The following is a 21,407-nucleotide window of genomic DNA, read 5'->3' on the forward strand; positions in this document are numbered from 1 at the left end:
ACCATTTACCCTGTATGTTCGATTTGGATTATTCCTGCCAAAATGTAGAACCTCACACTTCTCAGCATTAAACTCCATCTGCCAACGTTCAGCCCATTCTTCTAACCGGCATAAATCTCCCTGCAAGCTTTGAAAACCCACCTCATTATCCACAACACCTCCTACCTTAGTATCATCGGCATACTTACTAATCCAATTTACCACCCCATCATCACCCATCACCCCAATTTACCACCCATCATTTATGTATATTACAAACAACATTGGGCCCAAAACAGATCCCTGAGGCACCCCTCTAGTCACCAGCCTCCATCCTGATAAACAATTATCCACCACTACTCTCTGGCATCTCCCATCTAGCCACTGTTGAATCCATTTTATTACTCCAGCATTAATACCTAACGACTGAACCTTCTTAACTAACCTTCCATGTGGAACTTTGTCAAAGGCTTTGCTGAAGTCCATATAGACTCCATCCACTGCCTTACCCTCGTCAGAACAACTGACCTTGGCCCTGAGATTCTTTGGTCAGGTTGGAGACAAACTACCGGCAATAGAATCTGTTCTCAGTGAAGTTACGGAGGCAATGAGGCAAATAACCTCGTGCCGACAAGCACAAACTCATTAGAGGAACAGGTATGATCCTTAGCCGCAATGGTTGAACAGCTCACCGCAGACAATCAAGCTGCGGATTCTGCTCTCATGGCCACTGTCCATAAACTTAATGTGGACAAACAGCAACAGCTGACAGCCATTAATGTTATTGCCAATGTATTCAGCAGCCTCTGGCCACCTCAGTTCCACTCCCAGAATTTCACAGGTCCTCCTTTTCTGCTGTCCCAACAATCTCTGTTACTAATGGTCCCACTCCCACACCCGGACAGACACCAATGTCCCTACAGGAACCGAGTATTCCATCACCAGGCAGATATGACAGTGATCCCGAGGGTAGCAGGAACTTTATTACCCAACGCGAGCTGACAGTCCAAGCACATCCTGGTTGTGTTGGTGATAGAACGTATAACACAGAAAATCTGCGGCAAAATACAGGCCCTTCAGCCCACAATGTTGTGCCGAACGTGTCCTTACCTTAGAAATTACCTAGTGTTATCCATAGTCCTCTATTATTCTAAGCTCCATGTATCTATCCAGGAGTCTCTTAAAAGACCCTATTGTATCTGCCCCCACCACCGTCACTGGCAGCCCATTCCATGCACTCACCACTCTCTGTGTAAAAGACTTACCCCTGACATCTCCTCTGTACCTACTCCCCAGCACCTTAAAACTGTGCCCTCTTGTGCTAGCCATTTCAGCTCTGGGAAAAAGCCTCTGACTATCCACATGATCAATGCCTCTCATCATCTTATACACATAATGTGTGAAAACAGGCATACATGGTCAATATTCTGGATGAACCTCCACTCAGCCTGTTCAGCACTTTACCGCAGCTCAGTCATTCCTGCTCCACTCCCTGTATTACTGAGTACTCTATCTCTCACCTGTCTCTCATTATTACCTGTATTGCTGTCACCTGTGTCTCATTGTGCTCCACCTATCACCTACCTCTCTCATTATTGCTCAGTATATGTTACCCCTGTGTTTTCACCTGTTTGTTGCCAGATTGTGCCAGTGAATTTTCCTGAGCCTTTCCAACATTCGTATTTGAACTCTGTCCGTCTGAATATCGACTCTGCCTAATTCCCAATTCTGGTTTTTGGATTTCTCTGGAATTTTTTATCTCTGCATGAACTTTGACACTGACTTTGGACTTGCTACTTAGTAAATATCTCAGTGCACACAGTACTTGATCTGCGATTGGGTCCCTGCTTCAGTGTCCTGACAGTGTCAAAAGTGAAAACAGATTTCTACAAAGTGACAACATCTCAACAACTACTGTGTCATTCCTTATTTTTCTTAAATTTAAAGACTGCAGAGATAAACTAATTGTTAATCTAAAACTAAATCAACCTGATGTATCTAATCTTCAAGTACAGTATATAAACAGTCCGCAGTAGTCTGAACTGCGGTTTCACCAACACCCAGTACAATTACAGCTAAACATCCATATTTTTAAACCACAATCTGTTCTGATTAGGACCAATATGCAATTTACCCTTTTCACTGTTTTCTGCACCTGCCCACAGGCATTTTGTGATTCATGTACTAGGACACCTAGGGTCATTTTAACCACTCGTTTACAGTTTCCCTTCATTTAGATTATGACCTGCCTTTTGATTCCTCCCACAAGCTTTTTGTCTATACTATTACCAACAGTTAATCCTATTTGCCAAAACTTTGCCCAGTCACTCAGTCTATTTTCCATTGCAAGATCATAATATTACCAACATGTCTTCTAACAACATTTGTGTCATTGGCAAACTTGCATCAGTTACATTTTCATACCCTTCAGGCCAGAGTAGGTGTCAATTCGCCACACTTTGGTAATCTAAAAGCTATGCGCACGTGTGTCTTTCCACTATTCTTCATGATTTCTACCACAATAATTCCACATCATCTACGCATCTATATCATGACTCAGCTCTGCTCTGATACCTTCCTTGATTAACAATCCTACCCCACTTCTTTTTCCTTTTTTGGTCTATGTTGAGCACCCAGACCCAGTCTCCCTAGCAGCTACAGTTTCTATTCATATGTTGTCAATTCATTTGTCTTCTTACACATGTTATATGCATTCAGATAGAGAACAGTAACCTTAGATTTTCCATTTTACCATGTTATGCATAGCACGAAGGACAGCTGTGCTACTGGGGCAATTAATGCCAGGAGTTCCTCAGGCAGGGTTGTAGGCCCTCTGACCTTCAGCTAATTCTTTAGTGATCTTCAACTACAAATTTGGATGGGAACATTCACTACTGATTACACAGTATTCAGTTGTATTTGCAAATTCTTAGATAATGAACTTAACATAAGAACATAAGAAACAGGAGCAGGAGTAGGCCTTCCAGCTCATCGAGCCTGCCCAGCCATTCAATAAGATCATGGCTGATCTGTCTGTAAGTTCAGCTCCATCTACCTGCCTTTCCCCCATAACCCTTACTTTCCTTACATAGTACAAACCTATCTAACTGTATCTTAAATATATTTAGAGAAGAAGCCTCAACTGCTTCCCTCAGTAGAGAATTCCACAGATTCACCACTCTCTGGGAAAAACAGTTTCTCCTCATCTCCGTCCTAAATCTTCTCCCCTAAATCTTGAGGCAATGTCCCCTAGTTCTAGTCTCACCTACCAATGTAAACAACTTTCCTACTATCTTATCTATCCCTTTCAAAATTTTGTATGTTCAGCACGCCGTCTATCAGCTTAAGCATTTCCTCCTTCCACTACTAATTCCCTGTGACTGCAGTGTGCACAATTAACAAAATTAACAGAAAGTAAGGATACTCAGTAACATTTCCCAAGCCTCTGAAGGTCAAAAGGAGCTGTTCTCTTAGACTCACAATATGTAAAAGTGAAGAGATCATGTAATAAACCTCTGGATTCATTCATTATTTCCTCTTTTCCTGTGCTTGAGATTCATCCTTTGATATGCAACATTTTGTTTTTACATTTTAATATAATCAGTTTTTGATTTGCACTTTAATTAAAACAAGTTTAATATGGGTTACAGATTTCAAAAATTATTTTAAATCTATATCTGCAGGGTTGAAATGATACATACACAAATTCATTTGAAAGTGTGAATAGAATTACTTACGTTAATAAGATGAGACAGCTCTACTACAATAATTGGTTCTGAAGCCTTGGGCTGCGGTCTGACTGTTACAGCTAGTATTTTGGAATTTATTGCCATTGATTTTCTGGAAGAAGATAATTAATATGTAAATTAATTTTTAAAATTGACAAATAAGTGTTCATATGCGATCAAAATAATGCTTAAAGCTGTACCAACGTGGATTGTGTTACAGATATGAAAAAACACCAGCAATCTGCTTGTTAGCAAAATGTGATCATTTCATTAAAGCTCCCAACTCAATTGAAATTTATTTTATTGAAGAATAAAATACGGAACCTCAACATACAAAATATTCATATTAAATAATAATATATTGGGTCACTATGTTGCAACCTTACAAAATACAGTTGGTCTGCACAGGGACTATATTGTGTAGCTCCAGTTGCTACACTATGGGAAGGAAGTGACTGAGGTGCAGCGAGAACAGGTGAGATTCAACTGGATACCAGCTGATTGTGAGGAATTTAGTTGTCGGGAGAGAATGGATGATCAGGGCTTGCTTTTTCTAGGCTGATGGGTAATCTATGGAGATAAGAATAAACTCTTCTCAGGCTTCTAGCCTGGCACAGGTATCAATTTTAACTGATGTTTCGAAGACAAACCCAGTCATCTTCATCAGGAATGATGCCTGGGCATCTTTTCCTCTAGTGAATGCAGAGCAGCATGTATCGGCCAGATGGGATGCATGGTGAAAACCTGCATCAAGGAACACAGGTGTATCCAGTTGGGTTACCCGGAGAAATCGGCGGTACCAGAACATTACAATCACAATGGCCACAAGATTGATTTTGATAGCACAACTACTGTGCTACTCCAGTGGCTTTTGGAACCTCCTGGTAAAGGAAGCTATTGAAATAAAACTAGAGGAAAAGAATTTTAACAAAGTTGAAGGTCTCGCTCCAAGTAAGAAATATAGAAACATAGAAAACCTACAGCACAATACAGGCCCTTCGGCCCACAAAGTTGTGCTGAACATGTCCTTACCTTAGAAATTTCTAGGCTTACCTATAGCCCTCTACTTTACTAAGCTCCATGTACCTATCTAAAAGTCTCTTAAAAAGACCCTATCATATCCACGATAGATAGGACTGGAATTTGATTGTAAACAAGGTGGGACAGCGGAAACCTGAATGAATGAGGTCCACCAATCAGCAGAGATGAATGACGGGAGTGTATATACCACTGGACTAGACATGCCCAGGAATCATCCTTGATGAAGATGGCAGAGTTTGTCATCAAAACATTGGTTAAAGTCAATATCTGTACCCGGCTAGAACCCAGAGAAGAGTTTATTCTTCATACACGCCGGGAAAATATGAGATTCTTATGGAGGAACATTAAAGGCATCAATAGGGAAGATGGTCAATGACTTTTTCCTGTAGTAGAAGTATAAAACAAGAGGGAAAGAGAAGAAATTTTGAAAGGTATTTGATGGCAATAGTTTTTGTACAGAGAATATCTGATACTTTGGAGTTACATACTGTATCTTTATTGAGAAGGTAAGAAATAATTTTATTCAGAAAGAGATGCTGACTTGAAGGCTAATGAATACCCTGCACTGAATCTTGCCTGGGAATCTAGGATTCAAATGTGCTAAATCAGAAACATATGCTTAAGGTATAAGCCTAGAAAAAAGGATTCACCCCCTTGGAAGTTTTCATGTTTTATTGTTTTACAACATTGAATTACAATGGATTTAATTTGGCTTTTTTGACACTGATCAACAGAAAAAGACTTTTTTGTGTCAAACTGAAAACTGATCTCTACAAATTGATCTAAATCAATTACAAATATAAAACACAAAATAATTGATGGCATAAATATTCTCCCCCCACCCATTAATATGACACACGTCACTAGTGCAGCCAGTTGGTTTTAGAAGTCATGTAATTGGTTAAATGGAGATCTGTTTTTGGAGACCTGTGAGCAATCAAGGTGCTTCAATTAATTGTGGTAAAAATACACCTGTATCTGGAAGGTCCAACTGCTGGTGAGTCAGTATTCTGGCAAAACTTATGCTATGAAGACAAAAAAACACTCTCAGCAACTCCACAAAAGATTATTGAAAACCACAAGTGATTAGATAGATACAAGAAAATTTCCAAGTCACTGGATATCTCTTGAAGATATTAGCATCTTGGAGATGTTAAGTCAATTATCAAGAAATGGAAAGAATTAGGCACAGCTGTAAATCTGCCTAGAGCTAGCCATCCTTAAAAACTGAGTGACTGAGCAAGAAGGGGACGAGTGATGGAGGCCACCAAGCAAACTATGACAACTCTGGAGCAGTTACAAGCTTCAAGGGCTCCTTCAAGGGGGAGACTGCACATACAACAACTGTTGTCCAGGTGCTTCAGCAGTCACAGCTTTGTGAGAAAATGGCAAAGAGAAAGCAACTGTTGAAAAAAAACTCGCATGAAATTTCAGCTAGTTTGCCAGAAAGCATGTGGGAAACAGCTGAAAGAAGGTTTCATGGTCTGATGAAACCAAAATTGAGCTTTCTGACCATCAAACTAATCGCTATGTTTACTTTAAGCCAAATACCATGAATCATCAAAGACACACCATTCCTACCATGAAGCATGGTGGTAGCTGCATCATGCTGTGGGGATGCTTTGCTGCTGCAGGCCCCAGAAGGCTTGTGAGGGTAGAGGGTAAAATGAATACAGTAAAATACAGGGAAATCCTGGAGTAAAACTGAAGCAGTCGGAAAAAAAACGCACCTTGGGAGAAGATTTGTTTTCCTGCAAGACAATGACCCCAAATATAAAGCAAAATTATACAAGAATGGCTTAAAAACAACAAAGTTAATGTCCTCAAGTGGCCAAATCATAATCCAGACCTCAATACAATTGAGAATTTGTAGCTGGACTGTAAAAGCACTGTTCACTCACAATCCCCATGCAATCTGACAGAGCTTGAGCAGTTTTGTAAAGAATAATTGGGAAAATAGCAATGTTCAGATGTGCAAAACTGATAGAGACCTACGCACACAGACTCAAGGCTGTAATTGCTGCTAAAGGCGCATTTACTAAATGCTGACTTGAAGGGGTGAATACTTATGCAATCAATTATTCTGTGTGTTATATCTGTAGCTAATTTAGATCACCTTGTAGAGATCTGTTTTCACTTTACACTGAAGAGTCTTTTTCTGTTGATCAGTGTCAAAAAAGCCAAATTAAATCCATTGGGATTCAATGTTGTAAAACAATGAAACATGAAAACTTCCAACAGGGAGGAATACTTTTTATATTCACTGTTTTTCCAAGCAACTTCTCTATGTTTTGATTGGCATTCAAAAGGGATCGCTCAATCTTCTGTATATGTCATTTTTGTTCAGTTAAGTCTGCAATCCAATGAAATACACAAGTTAAATTTATTGTCGTGGGCACAACTATGGTAGGCTACGTGTACAATGAAAAATTTACTATTCTTTTCAGCAGTACCACAGGCATGCAACACATAAATTAGACATAAAATAATTTGACATTAAACATTCCTATATATGTCACTGAAGAGAAAAAAGATAACAAAAGAAAGTGTAAAAAGAAACACAAGTTATGTTGAAATGAGTACAAGAGGTGGTCCTTTAGTGCACTGCTGCTTTAGTACAATTAGGGGTGTGCAAGTTTGTAGGAAAGTAGCTGTTCCTGAGCATGGTGGTGTGGGACTTTAAACTTCTGCACAGCTGCCTGAGGTAAAGATGAAAAGAGGTCATGGCCCATATAGCAGGGATCCCTAATTATATGCAACACCATCTATAGCTGCTGTTGATGGTGGGGAAGGCTGAACCCATGTTGGACCAGGCTATGTCCACTACCCTTTGCAGCCTTTTGAATTGCTGCACCAGGTCATATTGCAATCAGTCAGAATACTTTCAACTGTACATCTGTGGAACTTTATAAGATTATTCGGTGGCATATTAAATCTCCTTAAATTCGGAGAAAATAGAGAGGTTTTGAACCTTCTTCATGATTGCATCTATGTGCTAGGCACAGAACAGATTATCTGCTATCCTACTGCCCTGGAATTTGAAGTTGCTGAATTTCTCCCTACTGATCCACCATTGAAAACTTAGCTGTATTAAAATTTACAATCTCAGATAACTGTTGTCTATTGTGTTCCTCTATTTTTTATCTCTCTCTCTCTTCTTCCAATCCACCTCTGGTCCTCTCACTATTGGTCCCTTTTCCCAGTTTCAACCTCCTCTCCTTACTGGGTCTATCCATCTGTCACCTACACATTGCAGCCACTGGATCTTCTTTCCCATCTACCTTTCCTCTCTTCTCCAGTGGTTCTCATGATCTCCTTTCCATATTCCATCATTGGTAGTGTTTGCATTCCTGCTTATCACTTCTCAGCAGCTGTAGCCACCTTACTCTCCAGTCCCCCTACCTGATTCCATCATCCCCCTTTTATTTCTTTGTCTGCCGCCATCTATCAGCCACTTGCCTCTGTCTCCCAACTCCAGCCCCAATCTCTCATTTTGCCCACCTGGCACCTCATGCCTGTCATCCATCATCCCTCTACAGTTTAATATCACATACTGGCTCATTGTCTCACCACTCTTCCCTCCTCTAATACCAGCTATCCTCCTTCTCAACCCTTTGTCCTCTATCAAGCTCTCAACTCAAAACACTCACAATTCCTTCCCCCAACAGATATTGCTCAACCCACTGAGTTAGTCCAGCAGACTGCTTGTTGCTCCAGATTCCATCATCTGCAGTCTGTTAAGTCTCATTTTTTAAAATCTTCACTTAGATTTAAGATGTTATCCAGTTCTTATGACTAGTAAAGAGATGGGTGCCACAGTAGTGTAATAATTAATGCAAAACTATTACAGATTGGGGCATTGCAGCTTTGAGTTCAATTCCACACCCATCTGTAAGGAGTATGTATGTGGGTATTTTGTGGGTGCTCTGGTTTCCTCCCATAGTCCAAAGTCCTCCCATCAGAGGATTACTGTAACCCACACAAAATGCTGGTGGAACACAGCAGGCCAGGCAGCATCTATAAGGAGAAGCGCTGTTGATGTTTTGGGCCGAGACCCTTCATCAGGACTAACTGAAAGGAAAGATAGTAAGAGATTTGAAAGTAGCAGGGGGAGGGGAAGATGCAGAATGATAGAAGACCGGAGGGGGTTGGGTGAAGCTGAGAGCTGGAAAGGTGATTGGCAAAAGGGATACAGAGCTGGAGAAGGGAAAGGATCATTGGACAGGAGGGCTAGGGAGAAAGAAAGGGGGAGGGGAGCACCAGAGGGAGATGGAGAACAGGCAGAGTGCTGGGCAGAGAGAGAAAGAACAAAAACTAAATATATCAGGGATGGGGTAAGAAGGGGAGGAGGGGCATTTACAGAAGTTAGAGAAGTCAATGTTCATGCCATCAGGTTGGAGGCTACCCAGCTGGTATATAAGGTGTTGTTCCTCCAACCTGAGTGTGGCTTCATCTTGACAGCAGAGGAGGCCATGGATAGACATATCAGAATGGGAATGGGACATGGAATTAAAATGTGTGGCCACTGGTAGATCCTGCTTTCTCTGGTGGACAGAGTGTAGGTGTTCAGCGAAACGGTCTCCCAGTCTGCGTCGGGTCTCACCAATATATAAAAGGCCACACTGGATGCAGTATACCACACCAGCCGACTCACAGGTGAAGTGTCTGGAAGGACTGTCTGGGGCCCTGAATAGTGGTGAGGGAGGAAGTGTAAGGGCTTGTTCCGCTTGCAAGGATAAGTGCTGGGAGGGAAATCAGTGGGAAGGGATGGGGAGCATGAATGGACAAGGGAGTCACGTAGGGAGTGATCCCTGCAGAAAGCAGAAAGGGGGGGGAGGGAAAGATGTGCTTGGTAGTGGGATCCCGTTGGAGGTAGCAGAAGTTACGGACAATTATACGTTGGACCTGGAGGCTGGTGGGGTGGTAGGTGAGGACAAGGGGAACCCCATCCTGAGTGGGGTGGCGGGCAGCTGGGGTGAGGGCAGATGTGCGGGAAATGGGAGAGATGTGTTTGTAAGCAGAGTTGATGGTGGAAGAAGGGAAATCCCTTTGTTTAAAAAAGGAAGACATCTCCTTCGTCCTGGAATGAAAAGCCTCATCCTGAGAGCAGATGCGGCGGAGGCGGAGGAATTGTGAGAAGGGGATAGCATTTTTGCAAGAGACAGGGTGGGAAGAGGAATAGTCCAGGTAGCTGTGAGAGTCCGTAGGCTTATAGTAGATATCAGTAGATAAGTCGTCTCCAGAGATGGAGACAGAAAGATCAAGAAAGGGGAGGGAGGTGTCAGAAATGGAGCAGGTAAATTTGAGGGCAGGGTGAAAGTTGGAGGCAAAGTTAATGAAGTCAACAAGCTCAGTATGTGTGCAGGAGGCAGCACCAATGCAGTCGTCAATGTAACAAAGGAAAAGAGGGGGACAGATACCGGTATAGGCTTGGAACATGGACTGTTCCACAAAGCCAACAAAAAGGCAGGCATAACTGGGACCCATATGGGTGCCCATGGCTACACCTTTGGTTTGGAGGAAGTGGGAGCCAAAGGAGAAATTATTGAGAGTAAGAACTAATTCCGTTAGATGGAGGAGAGTTGTGGTAGAGGGGAATTGGTTAGATCTGGAATCCAAAAAGAAGCAAAGAGCTTTGAGACCTTCCTGGTGGGGTTTGGACGTATATAGGGACTGGACGTCCATGGTGAAAATAAGGCGGTGGGAGCCAGGGAATGTAAAATCATTCAAAAAATTCAAAGTGTGAGAAGTGTCACAAACATAGGTGAGAAGAGATTGAACAAGGGGGGGATAAATCAGTGTCAAGGTATGCAGAAATGAGTTTGGTGGGGCAGGAGCAAGCTGAGACAATGGGTCTACCTGGACAGGCAGGTTTGTGGATTTGGGTAGGAGGTAGAAATGGGAAGTGCGGGGTGTGGGAACTATGAGGTTGGTGGCAGTGGATGGGAGATCCCCAGAGATGATAAGGTTGGTGATGGTATAGAAGACAGTGGCCTGGTGCTCCTTAGTGGGGTCATGATCAAGTATTTGTTTATCGTAAATTGTCCCATGATTAGGCTAGTGTTAAATTGAGGGATGTTGTGCAGTATAGCTCGGAAAGCCAGGAGTTATCGCAAGAGATAAATATATAAATGCAAGAATTTTATCAGCAGGGGAGTAGACACTGTTTTTGACTATCAATAGTCCTGATGGCTGTGTTGTTTTCCTGGGTTCAGGGCATCTAATCTGACCTTCAGAAGAATTCGGAGTGCAGGAAAAAGATCCAGTTCTCATGGTCTTGTGGGTTACAATGACACAGGAAAACAAGTAAAGAGGCTCTTCTGAGGGAATTTGAGCAGCTAGGATGTAAATTATAATGGAGAAATGTGAGGTAATAAACTCTGAATTGTTATCTGAGCCACATACAAATATGGACAGGATTAATAAGATCAGAGAGTTAAATGTATAACCCAAAGATTGGTGTAGCAGTAGTTGGTTTGAATTTGTGCAACATTGGCACAAGTATTGGGGAAGGTGAGACCTGTTTTGATATCTAATTAATCACATAACTAGGGCTTTGGATAGGGGTTTAAACTAAATAGTGGTGGGATGGGTTCAATAGCTTGGAGAAGTGAGGATAAAGTAGATGGGAAAGAGAGTGAGAAAAGGTTACTTAAGTCTCCAGAATAGAGAATAAGACAAAATGTTCAGAATGGGCTAAGAATTTAAATTTTGGTCACATGAGGACAAAATTTTAAAGAAATATGGTGAATATTTGAATGCACACCTTTTACCAAAAAGGTTCGAAATTGGCAGGTATAAATCTGTGGGCATCACAGAGTCACAGTTGAAAGAAGATCACTGCTGGGAGCTTAGAATCCAAGGATACATATTGCATCAAAAGGATATACTGGTTTTGCTGGTTAAAACATGAAATCAAATCCTTAGAAAGAAGTGAGAAAGGACCTGAAGATGTGGAATGTTTGTGGGTAGAGCTAAGAAACTGCAAATGTAAAAGAGACCCTAATGCGAGTTATATACAGGCCTAAGAACAGTAGCCAGGATGTGGGTTACAAGTTCCAACTGAGATAGAAAAGGCATGTAAAAAGGGCAATATTTCAACAGTCATGAAGGATTTCAATATGCAGATAAATTGGGAAAATTAGTGCTGGATCCCAAGAGATTCAGAGGGAGCTAGGTTACTGTGAAACTTTTAAAAACTAACAGAAAGCAACAAAAATGCAATAAGCAGACAAAAGATGAAATATGAATGTAAGCTATCCAATAATATAAAAGACAATATCAAAAGCCTTTTCTGAAATATGGCAAGTAAATGAGAGGCAAGAGTGAATATTGGAATGCTGGAAACTGATACTAGTGAGGTAATAATGGGGGACAAGGAAATGGGTGAACTGAGTAAGTATTTTATATCAGTCTTCACTGTGAAAAACACCAGCAGCATGTCAGGAATTCAAGAGTGTCAGGGGGCAGGTGGATGTGATTGTTGTTAGTAAGGAAAAGGTGCTTGGTAAGCTCAAGTGTCTGAAGGTAGTTTAGTCAACTGGACCAAAAGGACCACACCCTGGTGTTCTGAATGAGGTACCTGATGAAATTGTACAGCTGTTAGTTGCAATCTTTCAATATCACTAGATTCTAGAATGACATCCCTCTATAACTTGAGATAAGGAGGCATTTCTTTAGGCAGGAATTGGTGACATTGGAAATTCCTTGTCACAGGCAGCTGTGGAGGTCGTCTATGTATATTTAAGTGAGAGATTGATAGACTCTAGATTGGCCAAGCATGAAGGGATACAGGGAGAAGGCAGGAGAATGGAGCTGAATGGAAAATTGGATTGGCCTTGATGAAATGACAGAGCAGACTCAATAGCCAATTGGCTTAATTCTGCTCCTACATCTTAAAATAGATGAGGACGAATTTCTTCAGCCAGAGTGTGATTAACCCATGGAATTTGTTGCCACAGATGGCTATATAGCCCAAGTCATTGAGTATATTTAAAGCAGAGGTTGATAGGTTCTTGTTTAGTAAGGGCATCAAATGTTATAGGGGGCAGGCAGGAGAATGGTGTTGTGCAAGAATATAAATCAGTCATGACCAAATGGCAGGGCAGATGTAATGGGCTGAAAGGCCAAATTCTGCTCCTATGTCTTATGGTCTAACAAAACAGAAACTATCTATTAGCTAATATCCTTTCAGTCCTCAATGTGACTTGGCTCATTCACTTTAAAAAACATTCTCTACACAACACTCACCAATAGGAGAGCAGAAAAACATAACGATGGTAAACAAATTATGCAAGGATTTACATGAGCTGTTAGTCATTACCTTATTGCGTTAATGGGGTTATTTTTAGTGGAAGCTTCAGTAAATCTGTGGATTCTGATCTCACTGCTGTAGTGATCGTTTCAAAGTAAGGAAAATAATTACTGTGAGGAAACTCATAAATATCCAATGTGTTGACATGGACCAACACTCATGTGAAGCTGCCTTTTTGCAGTATTTTGGAAATATTTCAGTCACAGTCCTGAACATGTCAGAAGTAGTAATCTGCCTGATATTGGCACAGAGAGAAATTGTGTTACTTCTTTTATTAATGTAATATATCTTTTTTGTGTCTGGCATAAAATGCAATGTAATAATGTTTTTACAAAAATCACTTATTTCCTCAACCAAATGTTCTAGTGCTGTGTGTTTTGCTGAGAACACATTCTTGTTTATTTGTATTCTACATTGCTTTGGAAAAGTTAAGTTTACTATTATATTTATTTAAATTTGAAAATATTTATCAACAATCTCTAATGAAGCCCAGATCATTAGAATTTATCATTCAAAGATGGAACTTTTATTGCTTTAGTGTGGAAATTATCGAAGATACTGAGTGAAATAATTCTCATTGAGGAATGCTGCAATGGAGCGGCTGCAGAGGAAAATTCCACCTACTCTCTGCCAGTACTGGACATTACACCAAACTATTGCCCACATGGATTTCTACTTTTCACATCAGCATTGTTGTTTGTAATGAACATTGCAGTGTAATAAATATCATTGCTTATATAGCAAAAATACAAACATAACTAAGCTAGACACAAGTGTATATATTTCATGTTATACACAATAGCTGGCAAGACATTGAGTTGCTCCAGAACAAAGCTTGATAATTCTATACCTACATTTATCTATCTTGCTAATATGCCATCTAAAAACTGGATTGTGAAATACTGCTTTTTTCCCCCTCAGTTAATCAATTCCAAACCAATTTTACCTAGAAAGTGTTACATTAGTGATCACCTCTGCTCCAGCACAAACCAACATAAATTGGAGATCAAAGATCCATACAATGACAGCTTGGACCCTCCCTTTAGAGATGCAGCATGATCTGCTGAGAATCTCCAGCAGTCTCTCTTTTCTCTCAGATTTTATTCATCTGCAGATTTTTGCTTCACGAGTGTATTTCACAGTTCTATTTATGATGCTTATCTTCTCATTCATTCATATCCCTTCACTCTTTTCAAATAACATAGAAGAGATCCCAATATTCCAAAAATCTGAATCCATATGCTGCTGAGCCAATTTATCAGCCACATATTCATTTGCCATATCTTCTTTTTCCTCACTACCACATATTTCAAAGTTCAAAGTACATTTATTATCACATTTGTACACTATATACAACTTCGAGATTTGTTTCCTTACTTGCAGCCACAAAACAAAGAAACCCAATAGAACTCATTAAAAAGGAAGCTATCAAACCTCCTTTTATGATATGCATAAAAAAAATTGTGCAAACAATTAAAGTAAACAGTAAGCATTCAGAACTGAAATCCATGAAAGGGAATCCACAGCCATGAAGCCAGTCATCACTGCAGCCAATCCAAGAGCCCACTGGTTGCAGGCCACAGCTTCAGAAATGAGTAGACCTTGCAGAGCACTGAGCTGAACAACTGCTCCTTGCCTGTGGTCTCAACACCCTGATCATTTCAATCTGGCCAGCACTTAGGTTGGTCAAACAGCAGGACGATCCTTGCTCATGGACCCTCGAGATCCTGCATTTTAATTGTTTTAATTTCTTGCCTGGACCCTGACATCAAGGACGCAACGTATTTACAGAATTCCAGAATAACCTTTGCAGCCACAAAATCTCCTGTCTGTATCCTTAACGATTGAATCACCGATCACTGATGTCCTACTTGCCCTTATCCTTCCCTGCTCTGCCTCAGAGACAGTCCTTTGCCACTGACCAGGCTACTGCTACCTTCTCTTAAACAGCAAATCATCCAACAGAATCCAAAATGGAATACTTATTTTTCGGGGAATGGCCAAAGGGGGATTGAATTGAACCGAACTGACTTTATTACTTACATCCTTCAAATACATGAGGAGTAAAAATCTTTATGTTATATCTCTGTTCAAATGTGCAGTTTGTAATTATAGTAATTTATAATAAATATTATGTACAACAGGATAGTCAATATAACATAGCAATACAGTGGCGACAGCATGAATTAATCAGTCTGATGGCCTGGTAGAAGAAGCTGTCCCAAAGACTGTTGGTCCTGGCTTTTATGCTGCAGTACTGTTTCCCGAATGGTAGCAGCTGGAACAGTTTGTGGTTGGGGTGACTGGGGTCTCCAATGATCCTTTGGGCCCATTTTACACACTTGTCTTTGTAAATTTCCTGAATCATGGGAAATTCACAACTACAGATGCGCTCGGCTGTTTGCACCATTCTCTGCAGAATCCCGCAATTGAGGGACATACAGTTCCCATACCAGACAGTGATGCAGCTAGTCAGGATGCTCTCAATTGTGCCCCTGTAAAAAGTTCTTAGGATCTGGGGGCCTATACCAAACTTCTTCAACCATCTGAGGTGACAGAAGCACTGTTGTGCCTTTTTCACCACACGGCTGGTGTGTACAGACCACGTGAGGTCCTCGGTGACGTGGATGCCGAGGAACTTAAAGCTGTTCACCCTCTCAACCCCAGATCCACTGATGTCAATAGGGGTTAGCACGTCTCCACTCCTCCTGTCGTCCACAACCAGCTCCTTTGTTTTTTGCAACATTGAGAGAGAGGTTGTTTCTTTGACAACACCATGTCAGGGTGATGACTTCTTCTCTATAAGCTGCCTCATTATTTGAGATTAGGCCAATTGGTGTAGTGTTGTCAGCAAATTTAATTAGCGGGTTGGAGCTGTGAGTGGCGACACAGTCATGGGTATACAGAGAGTCAAGGAGGAGGCTTAGGACACAGCCCTGGGGGACTCTTGTGTTGAGAGTCAGAGGGGTGGAGGTGAGGGAGCCCACTCTTCCATCTGCCAGTGATCTGACAGGAAGTCCAGGATCCAGTTACACAAGGCAGGCTGAAGGCCAGGGTCTCTGAGCTTCTTGTTGAGCCTGGAGGGAATTATGATGTTGAATGCTGAACTGTAGTCCAAGGGCAGCATTCTCCTATAAGCATCCCTCTTCTCTAGATGTGTAAGGATGGTCTGTCGAGCTGTGGCTATTGCATTGTCTGTCGACTGGTTGTGTCAGTAGGCGAATTGTAGGAGGTGCAGTGTGGGTGGCAGCATCCAGCACTCTCTGTCAGCTGCTGCTGGTAGAATTTCAGATGATGACAAGGAGGCATACAGGAATGACAGATTGACTGGCTGTGTGGAGTCTTGCCCTTAATGTTAGAAATTGATTGTAGACTTCAGGAAGAAGAGGTCGGGAAAACACACACTGATCTTTATTGAGTGGTCAGTGGTGGAAAGGTTGAGCAGCTTCAAATTGCTGGGAGTTAACATCTTGAGGAATCTATCCTGTGCCCAACACATTCATGTAATCATGAAATGGAACACCAGTCACTCTACTAAACCAGGAGTTTGAGGAGATTTATTATGTTATCAAACCCTGATTGCATTATTGACTAGTATGCAGGCTCCATTGGACAGGATCACAAAAGGTGACAAAGGATGGTAGACTCAGACAGCTGTATCACAGATGTCTCTCCACCACTGAGGACACCCTCAAGAAGGCAGTATCCACCACTAAAGATCTTCATCATCCTGGACAAGCCCTCTTCTCAGTACTACCATTGAGGAGGGGGTACAAGTGCTTGAAATCATCCCAATGATTTAGGAACAGCTTCTTCTCCTCCAGATTTCCAAAAGATCCATGAACATCACTACCTCATTATTTTTGATTATTTATTTATTTTGGTAAATCATAGTAGTTTATATGCCTGCACTGTACTGCTGCATGAAAATAACAAATTTCATGTCATGTAAGTCAGTGATAATAAACCCAATTCTGATTCTGACTCACATTATCATTCCTGCTGGTCACCTTTCTCTCTGTTTCTTTCTTTCAGAACTACTTTCTATCTGTTCCTTAGGTATGACCACACAGTGAAACTCAAATTATTAATACTTCAGTATCTTTGTTATCCTAACTGATCAGGCAGCAATTCCAGTTCCATAACATCATCAGCTAGGAACAACAGCTGGACGCACTTTCCATGGGTGGAGCCCTCAGGGACACAACATGTGTTACTGATCTCCCACATACTGCAGGAAAAACATGCCTCTGCTATAACTGACATTTTGACAGTTCTAAGACTGAAGAGGTAGGGTGTAAATAATCAAAGCCTCAGAAGCCAAAGCCTTTTTACTTACCACTAAAACACTGACCACTCTCACAATGGCTGCACCACTACAGCCCGGCTTAGACATATCACAATGACCCAATCAGAAATACTTGCTTGGCTCTCTATTTTAAATTCCCCATTGTCTCTGTTGTTCTGCTTCCTGGCTCTCAAACTGAGGCACACAATTAGTGCTCTGTATCAGGATTAGCAATTATATTGCTGTGGGTTGCAAGGATTTTAGTTACAACACTTTCCAATAATCATCCCAAGTGAATCTATTTGATTGGAATGAAGCATTGTCATGTGCACAATTGAGGATAATATAACTGAGAATATTACACTTCTCAGTAGCTGTAAACCATAATATTGACCACTGATAGGCCAATTGAGATAAAGACTTTTTTTTCTAGGAAGGGAGATATTTTAAAGATTACTTCTATTTGTCACATGTACATTGAAACATTGAAGCATACAGTGAAATGCATTGTTTGCATCAAATCAAAGATTGCTCTGGGCAGCTGACAAGTGCTGCCAAACTTCCGGCACCAATATTGCACACACACAACTCATTCACCCTAACCATACACATCTTTTAGAAATATGGAAGGAACCAGACCCTGTGTTCACAGGGGGAATTTATAAACCCCTTACAGGCAGTGCTAGGAACAAAACTCTGTTGGTAATCATTGGTTTTGTAAAGTGATGCACTAACTTCCAACTTTATCCCAACTCCTTTCTGATTGGTTTAGAAGATATAAGCATCCTAAAAACTCTCAGTTCCTCACTGAAAGCAAATATGGTCCATTTTATTCAAGCTTGTAGACACAAAAGATGGCAAATACTGAATTATGAAGCATATAAGCAAAATGATGAAAGAACAAATTAGTGCAAGCAAAGGGATGCAGAGATACAATCCTGATGCACTGTCACAGCCTGAAATTTTGACCATCCCTTTCTGTCCCTGGATGCTGCTTGACAGAGAAACATAGAAAGCCTACAGCACAATACAGGCCCTTCGGCCCACAATGTTGTGCCAAACATGTCCTTACCTGAGTTACTACCCATAGGGTAGTTACTCATAGCCCTCTATTTTTCTAAGCTCCATAAACCTGTCCAGGAGTCCCTTAAAAGACCCTATTGTATCCATCTCCGCCGTTACCGGCAGCCCATTCCACACACTCACCACTCTGCATAAAGAACTTACCACTGATATCTCCTCTGTACCTACTTCCAAGCACCTTAAAATTGTGCCCTTTCATGCTAGCCATTTCAGCCCTGGGAAAAGGACTCTGGCTATCCGCATGATCAATGCCTCTCATCATCTAGTACACCTCTATCAGGCCACCTCTCATCCTCCTTCACTCCAAGGAAAAAAGGCCAAGTTCACTCAACCTATTCTCATAAAGCATGCTCCCCAATCCAGGCAACATCCTTGTAAATCTCCTCTGCACCATTTCTATGGTTTCCACATCTTTCCTGTAGTGAGGCGACCAGAACTAAGCACAATTCACCAAGTGGGGTCTGAGCAGGGCCCTACATAGCTGCAACATTACCTCTCAGCTCGTAAGCTCAATCCCACAATTAATAGGTCAATGCACCATATGCTTTTTTAAACAGAGTCAACCTGCGCAGCTGCTTTGAGTGTCCTATGGACTTGGACCCCAAGATCCCTCTGATCCTCCACACTGCCAAGAGTCTTACCATTAATACTATACTCTGTCATCATATTTGACCTACCCCACACTTTGAACCACCCCACACTTACCTGGGTTGAACTCCATGTGCCACTTATCAGCCCAGTTTTGCATCCTATCAGTTTTCCTCTGTAACCTCTGACAGCCTTACACACTATCCACAACACCTCTAACCTTTGTGTCATCAGTAAATTTACTAACTGATCCCTCCACTTCTTCATACAGGTCATTTCTAAAAATCATGAAGAGTAAGAGTCCCAGAACAGTTCCCTGAGTCACTGATGTCCATGCAGAATGTAACCCGTCTACAACCACTCTTTGCCTTCTGTGGACAAGACAGTTCTGGATTCACAAAGCATTCTCTCCTTGGATCCCATGTCTCCTTACTTTTGCAATAAGGGGTACCTTGTCAAATGCCTTGATAAAATCCAAATACACTACACCTACTGCACTTCCTTCATCAACGTGTTTAGTCACATCCTCAGAAAATTCAATCAGGAATGTAAGGCACTACCTGCCCTTGACAAACCCATGCTGACTATTGCTAATCATATTATGCCTCTCCAAATGTTCATAAATCCACAGGATCTTCTCCATCAACTTACAACCACTAAGGTAAGACTCACTGGTCTATAATTTCCTGGGCTGTATCTACTCCCTTTCTTGAATAATGGAACAACATTCGCAACCCTCCAATCCTCCGGAACCTCTCCCACCCCCATTGATGATACAAAGATCATCGCCAGAGGCTCAGCAATCTCCTCCCTCATCTCCCACAGTAGCCTGGGGTACATCTCGTCTGGTCCCAGTGACTTACCCAACTTGATGTTTTCCAAAAGCTCCTGCACATCCTCTTTCTTAATATCCACATGCTCAAGCTTTTCGGCCTACTGTAATTCATCTCTACAATTGTCAAGATCCTTTTCTGTAGTGAATACTGAAGCAAATCAGTCATTAAATACCTCTGCTATCTCCTCCAGTTCCATACCCACTTTTCCACTGTCACACTTGATAGGTCTATTCTCTCATGTCTTACGCTCTTGCTTTTCACATACTTCCTTAATCCTACTCACCAAGGCATTCTCATAGCTCCTTCTGGCTCTCCTAATTTCTTTCTAGAGCTCTTTCCTGCTAGCCTTATAACCTTTCAGCTTGCTATCATTACCTAGCTTTTTGAACTTTTTGTAAGCTCTTGTTTTCTTCTTGACTAGATTTACAACAGCCTTTGTACACCACAGTTCCTGTACCCTACCTTCCTTTCCCTGTGTCATTGGAATTTACCTATGCAGAACTCCACACAAATATCCCCTGAACATTTGCCACATTGCTTCCACACATTTCCCTGAGAACATTTGTTTCCAATTTATGCTTCCAAGTTCCTGCCTGATAGCTTCATATTTCCCCTTATTCCAATTAAACACTCTTTTAACTTGTCTGTTCCTATCCTTCTCCAATGCTATGGTAAAGGAGTTCTTTTCCCGATACCAGATCAAGTACAGTCTCTCCTCTTGTAGGCTTATCTACATATTGTGTCAAGAAACCTTCCTGAACACACCTAACAAACTCCACCCCATCTAAACCCCTTCCTCGAGGGAGATGCCTATCGATATTTGGGAAATTAAAATCTCCCATCATGACAACTCTGTGATAATAATAACTCTGTTATTATTATACCATTCCAGGATCTGTTTCCCTATCTGCTTCTCGGTATCCCTGTTACTATTGGGCAGCCTATAAAAAACACACAGAAATGTTATTGACCCCTGTGGTGAACTATGTGCCTGTCTGGACACGCCCCCTGCTGACTGCTCCTGTGGCTCCTCCCACAGGCCCCTGTATAAAGACGATCTGAGACCTGACACTCAGCCTCAGTCTCCAGGACATAGTATGATGGACACTCACTGCTGGTTCCTTCTTCTAGTCAATAAAAGCCGATATCTCGCCTTACGTCTCAGTGTGAGTTATTGATGGTCATCAATTTTATTGACTGGAAGTTTTAAAACATGGAAACCGTTTTGCGTCCGGAAAGGTTGGATTTGGACCCTCAAGACCCTGACGCAGCTCTCGCTTTTGAACACTGGCTTGCCTGCTTCCAATCGTACTTGGAGGAGGTTCGTGCAACTGAACCCTCCGTTATGCACAGAATCCTACTCTCGAGGGTCACCCCCAAAGTTTACTCCATTATCCGGGACCTGCCGACCTACGATGGGGCACTGGACGCCCTCAAAAGACAGTACCTGCGGCCGGTGAATACCGTCTACGCAAGACATCGTTTAGCTACCCGGCAACAGCGGCCTGGCGAATCGTGCGCTGAGTTTCTCCGAGCACTACAGACACTCG

The 21,407-nt window shown here is 41.7% G+C and overlaps 1 protein-coding gene across 1 annotated transcript in view; it reads right to left on the reverse strand.

Annotated features, from left to right (window-relative positions):
* LOC132383377 (adhesion G protein-coupled receptor B2-like) overlaps nt 1-21,407 on the reverse strand; it is a 1,046,509-nt gene that overhangs the window by 554,685 nt on the left and 470,417 nt on the right. Inside the window, exon 14 of the mRNA XM_059954264.1 lies at nt 3,717-3,819. Coding sequence (XP_059810247.1) covers nt 3,717-3,819 — 103 coding nt within the window. The remainder of the gene's footprint in view (nt 1-3,716; nt 3,820-21,407) is intronic.

Source organism: Hypanus sabinus, chromosome 30 (genome assembly GCF_030144855.1).
Source record: "Hypanus sabinus isolate sHypSab1 chromosome 30, sHypSab1.hap1, whole genome shotgun sequence".
Classification (NCBI taxonomy): domain Eukaryota; kingdom Metazoa; phylum Chordata; class Chondrichthyes; order Myliobatiformes; family Dasyatidae; genus Hypanus; species Hypanus sabinus.